Source organism: Chlorocebus sabaeus, chromosome 20, assembly GCF_047675955.1.
Source record: "Chlorocebus sabaeus isolate Y175 chromosome 20, mChlSab1.0.hap1, whole genome shotgun sequence".
In the NCBI taxonomy this organism is placed as follows: Eukaryota; Metazoa; Chordata; class Mammalia; order Primates; family Cercopithecidae; genus Chlorocebus; species Chlorocebus sabaeus.
Genome location: NC_132923.1, coordinates 26189063 through 26201277, shown reverse-complemented (window position 1 = coordinate 26201277; position 12215 = coordinate 26189063). Strand labels below are relative to the sequence as shown.

Sequence of the window (12215 nt, the reverse complement as noted above, 5' to 3'; positions counted from 1 at the left end):
AAAAAAAAAAAAAAAAATTGAGTATCACAAGATTTACGTAGCTCCCAAGATAAGTATCTTTCTTCTTCTTCTTTTTTTTTTTTTGGGATGGATTCTTGCCTGTTGCCCCGGCTGGAGTGCAATGGCGTGATCTTGGCTCACTACAACTTCTGCCTCCTGGGTTCAGGCAATTCTGCCTCAGTCTCCAGAGTGGCTGCGATTACAGGTGTCTGCCACCATGACCGGCTACTTTTTGTATTTTTAGTAGTAACGGGGTTTCACGATGTTCACCAGGCTAATCGTGAACTCCTGACCTCGTGATCTGCCCGCCTTGGCCTCCCAAAGTGCTGGGATTACAGGCATGAGCCACCGCACCTAGCCTATGATAAGTATCTTAATATATATGCCATTTGTGTATATTCTTTATGTACAGAAACACTTCAGTAAACTAGACCCCTTAATTGAAATTTTTCTGCATTCTATGGCAGAGGTTCAACTCTGGCTGTACAATGGAATCAGCTGAGGAACTTTAATACCAATGACTGGGGCCCACTCTCAGGGATTCATATAAATTTATCTAGATTGAGTGGGTTTCTGCAAAGGCCCAGGTTTGTTTTCATTTTGTTTTAAGTGCTCCCAGGTGATTGTAATGTGCAGTCAGGGCTGAGAACCACTGTTCTAGAGACAAATTTTATACCTACAAACGCACACAATCAGCCTTTTAAGGATTGTTTGAAAATCAAAACACAAAACTTTGAGAATGTAATTTGGGTTCAGTACAGTGTGTATATTGCCCAGTCTTCTAGAATCTGTTACTGAAAGTATGGTGCTCAGACCAACAGCATTAGTCTCAGCTGGAAGCTTATTAGAAATGCAGAATTGCAGGGCCTTACCCCAAACCCACTGAATGGAACAAGATCCCCAGGTGATTTGTACATATGTTAAAGTTTGAGAAGCAGTACTTTAGATGTAGATATAAATGTTCTGTGTGATAAAAATTGATAATTAGAATCTTCTTCCATGTGCATAGGATTCTCAGATTTGTGCATTAGTCAATGTCATTTACTGTAAAGCATTTTAAAAAATACTTTCAACAAGAAAAGTAGAACAAAAGAGTTCTTATGTAGTGAGCCTCAGGTGACCAGAAAATTACCAGAGGTCTCTGTCACTAAGACAGGGGAAAGGGTTACTATTTTGCCTATCCTAGTTGGTTGGTTCTTGATTACTTTGTGATGCTTTTCTCTTTTCTTGCCTTCCAGTTCTATCCTTGTCACCTCTCTTCATTATGAGATAGAAAATGTTACTTTTTTACAAGTGCAGGTGTGGATATTGGAGACACTCTGCTAATAGGTGCCCCAGGATTTAGGAAATTTGGTAGTGGTAGGTTTAGAGCTTTCTGTGAGGGGATAGAAATGGGCAGGATTAAAGGAATGGTTCCTAATTGCCTTTGTTTCTTAAGTGTAATATACTAACTTCATAAATCAATTTTCCTTACATAACAAGAATCAAATACCTATTAAAGTACACAGTGACAAATAATGTAGTATTAAGATTCATATGTATTAAAAGGAATGGTTCAGTATGAGTGTTGAGATAGTACTCTAAATTGCAGTGTATCAAATTAGGTTCAGGAATGATATTTTTACTTTTTTTTTTTGAGACAATGTCTCACTCTTGTCACCCAGACTGGAATGCAGTGGTACAATCTCAGCTCACTGCAACCTCCACCTTCAGGGCTTAAGTTATCCTCCTGCCTCAACTTCCCAAGTATCTGGGAAGCACGACTATAGGTGTGTGCCACACTGGGTAATTTTTGTATTTTTATTAGAGACAGAGTTTCACTATGTCACCCAGGCTGGTCTTGAACTCCTGGACTCAAGCAGTCCACCTGCCTCAGCCTCCCAAAGTGCTAGAAATACAAGCATGAGTCACCGCACACGGCCAGGAATGACTTTTTTTTTTTTTTTTTTTGAGACACAGTCTTGCACTGTCGTTCAGGCTGGAGTGCAGTGGCACAATCTTGGCTCACTGGGCTCACTGCAACCTTCGCCTCCCAGGTTCAGGTGATTATCCTGCCTCAGCCTCCCAAGTAGCTGGGACTACAAGCGCGAGCCACCATGCCTGGATAATTTTTGTATTTTTAGTAGAGATGGGGGTTTCGCCATGTTGGCCAGGCTGGTCTTGAACTCCTGACCTGCCTCGGCCTCCCAAAGTGCTAGGATTACAAGCATGAGCCACTGCACCTGGCCTGATACTTTTAATGTGTAAGTTTTTCATACCTAGAGGCACATGAAGAGATAAAAATAAGGTTTAAATTTTTATGATAAAAGAATCTCAAATACATTCACCAAGCAACCATGTGGGTATCAATTGAAAAATTGCAGTCAGATTATTTCTTAAATCCCACAATTGTAAAATTTCTAAATTGGTATATGTGACTTAGAGGGATTTTTTTTCATCAAGCACAACAACGCCAACGTCTCTAGAAAACTTTTCAAAGATTCATTTGTAATTTATAGATTTATCCTAGAAATGAGAGGTTTTTAGTGGAGACTTAACCTATGTCATCATTTCTCCTGACAAATTGCATTTGTGAAGTTTACTCTTTGCAGTGCTGTAACCTTACTGAAAGTTCATTCCACAAAAGGAATGCATTCATCTGCACTTTAAGGTTTAGTGATTGAAACTACTTTATATTTATAATGTATGAGTACTTTTTTCGTTTAATGTAGTGGTTTAAAAGTGTTTTGGACCTTCAGAGACACCCTCTCTTCTGTTTACTGCTCCTTAATTTTAGTAAAGTCTGAAGCCCTAATAAAAATTTTTTTTAACATGGGGTATTGGATCTCCCTCCTCAATTTTTTTTTTAAAGCCAATTTTAAAGGCATCATTTCTAAGTACAGTAATTGGTTAAACATCTTTTTTCCTCCTGGGTTTCTTTTTAGGAACTACTGACAAAAACCTATAGTCGACTTTGGGATCTGACTTTATTATTCAGCAACTCAGAGATGAGTTCTAATTGGCAGACTTCTGGCACTGGCACTTGTCCTCCTGTTTCTATAGAAACTGGGTTGGAAGTCAGAGCTGCACAAAGGGAAAGGGTAAGTTTCTTTTAATTCCATATTTATAAACCCGTATCTTATTAACTGTGACATGGTGTCAGTTTTCACATAAGAATATACATCCTCGAACTAGAACTCAAATATGTACTACCGATTTTCACTTGAGTGGCAACTGACATCAAGTCACTAAATGTAATAGGAGGGTTTAAATATGGATTTATTTTTCTTGTGACTGACTTCACATTTCTTGAAGCAGTGAACTCAATGTCATAATTCTCACTTTCAGCTATTTTTAATTTGGGGGTCATAAAATTGGTTTTTATTATCTTAGATCTTATTCTCTTGTACTTTTCTGGTAAATGAAAATTGGAAGGACATTTTGAAAGTCTGCATGAATTATAAATTTTGTTGTAGTGAAGTCTGATTTTTCTTTCCATTATAAAGTACTATACTACTGATCAGTTTTTTTAGTCTCTCTACTCTCTTAGCCAAGCAGGATGAGTTCGTCTGTTGGTGCACATACATTTGTTTTCATCCAGGCAGACACCCATTATTTGTAGAACCTAAGACACCTGCCAGTTGGTGAGTCATCTTACTGCTATGGCTTCAGAGGACTGCTGTATAGCTGGAGTATTTAGGCTTGAAATTGTTGAATTAGGTATGATAAGCGCATTCCTTTGATTTACAGGTTACCATATATAAATAATATTGAACCGTGACTAGTTTTGAGATAGTGGAAGGAAGGCAGTATTTGCTGTTGCTCTTTAAAAGTTGTCTCACTTGGCTGGGCGCGGTGGCTCAAGCCTGTAATCCCAGCGCTTTGGGAGGCCGAGATGGGCGGATCACGAGGTCAGGAGATCAAGACCATCCTGGCTAACATGGTAAAACCTCGTCTCTACTAAAAAATACAAAAAAAACTAGCCGGGCGAGGTGGCGGGCGCCTGTAGTCCTGGCTACTCAGGAGGCTGAGGCAGGAGAATGGCGTAAACCCAGGAGACAGAGCTTGCAGTGAGCTGAGATCCGGCCACTGCACTCCAGCCTGGGCGACAGAGCGAGACTCCGTCTCAAAAAAAAAAAAAAAAAAAAAGGTTGTCTCACTTACTTGCTTGGTCCTGGCATACTGCCTTTAAGGGATGGACTTCTTTTTTTCCTGATAAAAGACGTAAGATTGGTTGACACAAGTCAAAGGGTGGAACACCTTGCCATTACTTCTGCTCAATTTGTCACTTTAAAAATAGTTTAGAAAGTAAAAGCTGGAAGCTTGTCAATAGGAAAAGTAAACTCATTTTTAAAAATTTCTTTTCACAAGGCAAATAATGCCTTAAAGTGAATTCTCTTTTTTAAATTTTAATTTAATTAATTCTACTCTGATGAATTCTCATTAAAAGTGTTGTATGCCTCCTTTGTTGGTTTCTGTTTTGCTCATTAGTGCTTGCACGAGGTAAAAATAGAAATGAATTTGTGGATTTTTTTTTGTTTGGAAGGTGGCTAGAAAATACTTTAGTCTTTCGTTGTGTGCTATCAAGTATCCAGATGTAGTCCCCACTACTTAATAAGGAGTAGCCAACTCATCCTGGCTTTAAAACTGAAAGTCCTATGTCTCAAGAACTCCTTTGTTTCTGTCTAGACCCAGACAGTCACCCTAATCCTAGTTCATTCTCTGTATCCCTAAAAAGGCCTCACTAAGTTGTTATTGAGTATCAAATTGAATGGAAGGAGATTTCACAGTATACTAGCTTCTGGCGGAATGTATTAAGGATTAGGTTCTTTATTTTTATTTTTATTTGTTTATTTTTTGGGGGTTGGAGTCTCGCTCTGTCTCCCAGGCTGGAGTGCAATGGTGCCATCTTGCTCACTGCAACCTCCACCTCCCAGGTTCAAGCGATTCTCCTGTCTCAGCCTCTTGAGTAGCTGGGATTATGGTTGCCCACCACCATGCCTGGCTAATTTTTGTATTTTTAGTAGAGACAGGGCTTCATCATGTTGGCCAGGCTGGTTTCAAACTCCTGACCTCAAGTGATCCACCCGCCTTGGCCTCCCAAAGTGCCTGGATTTCAGGTGTGAGCCACCATGCCCTGCCCCAGGTACTTTTTTCATGAAATGACTTATTTGTCTCAGTGATCCTAAGTCATGCCAATTTAATTCTCACAGAAATAAAACATGGAGAATTTTAAATGGATTTTATAAGTTGCTTTCAAGCACTTTATTTTTTGTTTGTGTATATGTTGAGACCATAGATGACAAATGTGAGACAAGTAGATATTTGCGACAAATGAGTAGCCACATGAGGCAAATATGTAGATATAAAGCCTCATACAAGGTGGTTCTGGCTTAAGAGAAACACTCAAGGCTTTTAAAAAGTATTGGGCTTTGGGCCGGGTGTGATGGCGCATGCCTGTAAGCCCAGCACTTTGGGAACCTGAATCGGGGATCACTTGAACTCAGGAGTTTAAGACCAACCTGGGCAATGTGGCAAAACTCCATCTCTAATAAAAATACAAAAATTAGCTGGGTGTGGTGGTGTGCACCTGTAGTCCCAGCTACTCCGGAGGCTGAGGGAGGCTAGGGCAGGAGAGTTGCTTGAGCCTGGGAGACAGAGGTTACACTGAGCCGATATTGCACCACTGCACTAGAGCCCAGGCAACATGAGTGAAACCCTGTCTCAATAAAAAGTATTGGGCTTTGGTTTTATGTGAGGTCTTCAGAGAAACCACCGTCCAAGTTTTACACTATGTCTCTCTTAAAAACAATTAAAATAATAGTGTATGATTTTTTTCCTCACATGGAAAAAGCTGATTTTACAGTTAGACAAATGTATTTACTAAATAAACATATTTTGCAAATAGGACATCACACATATACCTCAATTATTTGAAAAAATCACAAAAGCATCATTTCAGTACGTTTAAGTATAATTATGGCTTTTAATAAAGTTAAACTCCTAGAGAATCATTAAAGAAGAAAAGCCAGGGGCCATGAGCTAATTAATCAGCACCAGTAATTAGGTTTTAAAATTGGCTTTGTTGAGGGCTAGCTTTAAGCAAATAACTTGTTCTTAATTGCTTTTGTTCCTTATATATAAAATAGAAATAATAATAATAATTATCCATACTGTGTTGCAGAATTAATGTGATGATAATGAGGTAATAGATGGGAAAGAACTCCAAATGGTTAACAGTACCATAAGGTAGAGTTTTAGTGTCAGAAATAGTATTTTACAATGACATGTATGGAAAACTCCTTCTTTTATAATGATGGAAATATCCTAACAGTTTTAAACATAACCCAAGAAGTAGCAGAGAAGAAAGTATACTGAAGTATACTGATCTTTTATGTTCAGATTACCATAGCTCTACTAGATATGTATGTATATTTTAAGGCTTACAATTTGTAAACACTCCAACTATTAATAATAACATATTAAGGAATTACAAGTGGCCCTGTACGTAGGCATGGGAGACCTAAGAAAGTTAATTATCTTAACAACTACATTATTATTGCATTGTAGCAGATGTATTTTGTGGTTTTAATTTTGACAGAGGTGGAGGATGGGGGGTGGTTCTTAGGTACTTTGCATCTTTGCATTCTCTATTTTTTTTTAAGACAAGGTCTCGCTCTGTTGCCCAGGCTGGAGTTTAGTGGCGTGATCGTAGCTCACTGCAGCTTCCACCACCTGGGCTCGAGTGATCCTCCTGCCTCAGCCACCTGAGTAGCCTGGACTACAGGCATGTGCCACCATGTCCAGCTAATTTTTAACAATTTTTTTTGTAGAGATGGGGCTCACTGTGTTGCCCAAGCTGGTCTTAAACTCCTGATCACTCAAGTGATCCTCCCACCTCAGCCTCCCAAAGTGCCAGGATTACAGATGTGAGCCACCTGGCCTGCATTCTCCTTTTTGTTTCAATACAGACATTAAAATTTTAGGCCAATTTGAGTTAGATTTTTGTTATAACTGCTTTCAATTGAATTAGCTTCATAATCTGTTGATACTGCCAAGAAGCCAGAGTAATGTAAAGGGGAAAGAGTAGGGTTTTGTGTTAGATTGTGTTTGGATTATTACTCCACTACTTACTGGGTATTTAATTTCTTTGACCTTCAGGCTGGGCACAGTGGTTCATGCCTGTAATCCCAGCATTTGGAGAGGCCCAGGTGGGCAAATCAACCTGAGGTCAGGAGTTCGCCAACATGGCGAAACCATATCTCTACTAAAAGTACAAAAATTAGCTGGGCCTGGTAGTGGGCGTCTGTAATCCCAGCTACTGGGGAGGCTGAGGCATGAAAATTGCTTGAACCCGGGAGGTGGAAGTTGCAGTGAGCCCAGATCATGTCATTGCACTCTAGCCTGGGTGACAAGAGTGAAACTCCATCTCAAAATAAATAAAACTGAATTATTTTAAAAAATAATAATTTCTTTGACCTTCAGTTTCTTCATTTGTAGAATGGGCATCATAGTATAGTATCTCTATCGGATTCTGAAGGTTATCATGAAGACTAAATAGGGTATTTGTCGGCTGGGTGCAGTGGCTCACACCTGTAATCCCTGCACTTTGGGAGGCTGAGGCGGGAGATTCACTTGAGTGTAGGAGTTCTAGACCAGCCTGGGCAACATGGCAAAACCCCATCTCTACCAAAAATAACAAAACTTTGCCAGGTATGGTGCACGCCTGAGGTCCCAGCTACTTGGGAGGCTGAGGTGGGAGGATCACTGGAGCCCAGGAAGTAGAGGCTGCAGTGAGCTGTGATTGTGCCACTGCACGCCAACCTGGGTAACAGAGCAAGACCTGGTCTCAAATAAAAATTTTTTGAAAGAAAAATTTTTTTAAAAAAAGATACGTGTCTACCTCAGTGACTGGTATGTTATTAGATGTTGAAGTAAAGTTATTCACCACTCTACCACCCCAAGCGCACTTATTCATATATAAGTTGTGTAATATTTGTTTCCTCTTTGTCTTATGGAATCTCTTCAGGGGGGAAGAAAAAATCAGCGACTATTATGCTTTTCTTGAAACTCCGTATATAGCTGGGATGATATTCCTGCATTATGGATTCCTAGAAGTGTTTTATATGGCATCTTAAAATATTGTCCACAAAAATGACAACATTGCAATAAATAAACAGGAACATCATAAGTTAATTGCTAATATGATGAACGCATTAGTTACAGAAGTCGTTAGCTTTCTGTAGTCTTGGGATTCAGGCTTTCTTAATTCATACCACCCAGGTTTAGAGGGCCTATTACCGTTGAGTAGCATAAAGAACTTCTCTATTGCATGAGATTCATAAAACCTAAGAATTCAATTTGGAGTTCTTTAGTTGGTCCTACTTAAAATGTACAGCTTGGTTAGATGGGAGGAAGGATCAGGTTGCTCTAGGTAGTTGAAGTCCCTTTTAAAAATAATTGCAACTCTAAAGAGAAGGCGGAATTAATGAAAGTGGTTCATAAAATCATTGATTTCTTTAATCTTTTGACATGAAAGCAGAATGGACATTAGCAGTTACTATATATGAGGGCATTTTGCCTGATACAACTATATTTTCTTTTCTTTCTTTTTTTTTTTTTGAGACGGAGTCTCACTCTGTTGCCCAGGCTGGAGTGCAATGGCATGATCTCACTGCCACCTCCGCCTCCCGGTTTCAAGCAATTCCCCTGCCTTAGCCTCCTAAGTAGCTGGGACTATAGGTGTGTGCCACTGCACCCAGCTAATTTTTGTATTTTTAGTAGAGACAGAATTTCACCATGTTGGTTAGGCTGGTCTTGAACTCCTGACCTCAAGTGATCCACCTGCCTTGGCTCTTAAAGTGCTAGGATTAAAGGTGTGATCAGCCATGCCCGGCACAAGTATATTTTCATGGGTTTAGTCCTCACAGTACGTCTGTGAGGTAGGTTGGTGGTATTTTCATTTTACAGAGGAGGAAATTGGGTCTCAGAGAAGTTAATTTTAAAAGTAACTTTCATGAGGGCATATGGTAACAAGTGGCAGAGCTGATATTTATTATTAGTTAACTATTTTTGCTGTTTGTATGTGTAAGGGGGTGGTATTTTTTTCATATTTTCTTACATGTAAAATGTAAAAGTATTAGACATCCATATCTAAATGTAAAAATGACATTTTTTTAAGTCAGAAAACCAGTTTTCTTTTTTCTTTTGCTTTAGAAAGCCATAAAAACCATATTTAAATAGGATCAACTACGGTTTTTTTTTTTTTTTTTTTTTTTTTAACATAACTGAGATTTGAACCCAGATTAATTTGGTTCCAAAGCTTATGCTAGGCCTTGGAGAGTACAAAGATGAATGAAACCTCATTCATCTTATTGATCTTGCAGACTAATGGAAAGGATTGACACGTGAGTTCATGTAGTAATCTGTTAAAAGTTAGATAGGATTCCAGATGAGAATGACTGCTGGGGAAGATTTTTCCAAAGGAGGTAGCCTTTGAGTGAGTCAGATAGTGAAAAGTGAAATGGTGCCTAGTAGAGAAGGCGTACATGGGCAGTGACAGGGTATGGAGCTAAAACCAGTCTTCTAGAGTTTTTCTCTGTAAGGAATCAATAGACATTTTAAAGCAGAGAGGAATGAAAGAATAGAATAACGATAATGGTAATAGTTTAAGAAGCATTCTGGGCCAGGTGTGGTAGCTCACGCCTGTAACCCTAGCCACTTTGGGAGGCTGAGGTGGGTGGATCACTTGAGGTCAGGAGTTTGAGACCAGTATGGCCAAGATGGTGAAACCCTGTCTCTATTAAAAATAACAAAAATTAGCCAGGCATGGTGGCCAGTGCCTGTGATCCCAGCTACTTGGGAGGCTGAGGCAGGAGAATAGCTTGAACCCTGGAGGTGGAGTTTGCAGTGAGCCGAGATCACACCACTGCACTCCAGCCTGGGCGACAGAGTGAGACCCTGTCTCAAAAAAAAAAAAAGCATTCTGAAGGAGATGCTAAGGGTGGTTGGTGTTGCAGATGCAGGGAACTCTAGCTGGTTTTTTCCTCTTAAAGATCACTCAGGAGGAGGAAGAGGAGGGAAAAAAAAGCTTACTCAAATAATGAAGGCTCTCTATTCACATGCAATCGCTTAGTCTAAGTGACATTATTAACATAATTATTCCATATACAAGAAACATCTTTTAATTTAAACATATTTCCCATTAAAACCACCTATTCAGCTTTCATGTAAATCTTGTAGTTGTAAAGAGATGTTTCAATATTTAGTGTGAATATTTTGTTAATTAGATGTAGTGGAAAATGACACTTTGATGGGCAAAATTGCTGTTCAAATGATCTTGAAATGAAGTTTTTAAAGCAATTTTTATATACTGTTTATTATTTAGCAATACATACTTATCATAGAAATTTAAGAACCTAAGTAATACAAAGAAAATAAGGATTACCTTTAATTAAGAACCTAAGTAATACAAAGAAAGTAAGGATTACCTTTAATCAATAAACAAAGATAAACTTTTGGAGGGAGTATATACCATTCCAGTCACTAAGTAAGGTTTTAATATTCAGATTCTAGGGTTCTGATCAATCAAAGGTTATTTTTCGCACTTCTGTAAATTAAGAAAAAATGTTCTATCTTTACATATTTTAGTGACTGAATTACCATGGCGTAATTGAGAGTTTGGATTTATTATGGTACATTCCGATTTCTATTTAATATATAAGATACCTGATTAAAATTTCAGACTATTTGATTAAATACTAACAATACAGGCTGCTATTACTCTTGTCTTGCTACCAATTAGACATTTCTCAGAATGCTAAAGCAAGAAGGAACCTTAAAAACTTATCTGGTTGGCGGCGCCCAGTGACTCATGCCTGTAATCCCAGCACTTCGGAGGTCAAGGCGGGCGGATCAGGAGGTCAGGAGATGGAGACCATCCTGGCTAACATGATGAAACCCTGTCTCTACTAAAAATACAAAAAATTAGCTGGGTGTGATGGCATGTGCCTGTAGTCCCAGCTACTTGGGAGGCTGAGGCAGAATCGCTTGAATCTGCGAGGCGGAGGTTGCAGTGAGCCGAGATTCCGCCACTGCACTCCAGCTTGGGTGATAGAGCGAGACGCCGTCTCAAAAAAAAAAAAAAAAAAAAAAAAATTCTTGTTTACCTTCTCATGTTACAAATGTAGATGCGTTTCTTTCAAGCTTTTGTTTCCAGTGACATACTAGTTTAGGTTTTCTTTCGTTAAGCTCTCACTTGATTGCAGTCTTCTTTCTTTCAGGTCAGACTGTTTTTCCGTCTTTCGGCCAATGGTACAAAAAAAAAGGAAACTGAAGAGAGGAGATAGCATATGCCAGAGAAGTAGAAAGAGCCATTGTATGTCTGGGTATAATCATATAACCAGCCTGGAAGGAAGGAATGATTTCTGTTAGGGAAGGAAATTTTGCCATTAGTAGTTCTCAGCCATGAATAGCTCCTCAAAGCAAGGAGCCTCCTGTATTGTGACCCATTCTAACTTAGTGAAGCTTCTTAGCTGTCCTATTTTTCACTGATGAAGCTGAATGAGCTCCACCTGACTTAGGGACTTACCCCATCTCCAATCTTACAGTGGAAGTTGGAGAAAATTAGGGACACATACCATTTTATTTTACCATGAATTTTATTAGAAGACCACTATTATGAAGAAAATAATCATAAATTACTATTTTCCAAAGAAAAAAAGAAGTGATAATATCAGTTTTCTTTTTTCCTTTACTAAACAAACACTTGAATACTTACTATATTCCTGTTAATATTGCTAGGTGTTGAGGACATAGTAGTGAGCCAAAACAGATACGGTCCCTGCCCTCACAGAACTTCAGCGGGGAGATAGGTACCAGCTACATAAATAATATGTGATAAGTGCTATGAAGGGAAGGTGCAGGGGGCTATGAGAATATATGAGAAGAAACTGACTGCTTGATCATGTGGGTTAAACAATGACTAGTTCCACCCTGAAATCTAAATGCTTTTTTTTTTTTTTTTTTGAGACAGAGCCTAGCTTTGTCACCCAGGTTGGAGTGGTGTATTGGCACGATCTCTGCTTACTGCAACCTCCACCTCCTGGGTTCAAGAGATTCTCCTGCCTCAGCCTCCCAAGTAGCTGGGATTACAGGCGCCTGCCACCATGCCTGGCTAATTTTTGTGTTTTTAGTAGAAACGGAGTTTCGCCATGTTGGCCAGGGTAGTCTCGAAC

The 12215-nt window shown here is 39.1% G+C and overlaps 1 protein-coding gene across 2 annotated transcripts in view; it reads right to left on the bottom strand.

Moving 5' to 3' along the window:
- Positions 1-9921: 9921 nt before the first annotated feature.
- The window catches only part of SLC16A4 (solute carrier family 16 member 4), a 32364-nt gene continuing 30070 nt past the window's right edge, over positions 9922-12215 (bottom strand). For both annotated transcript variants that reach the window (XM_007977632.3, XM_007977633.3), the window contains one exon: positions 9922-11385. In XM_007977632.3, the coding sequence (XP_007975823.1) occupies positions 11258-11385 (128 nt within the window). In that variant the 3' untranslated portion in view covers positions 9922-11257. The remainder of the gene's footprint in view (positions 11386-12215) is intronic.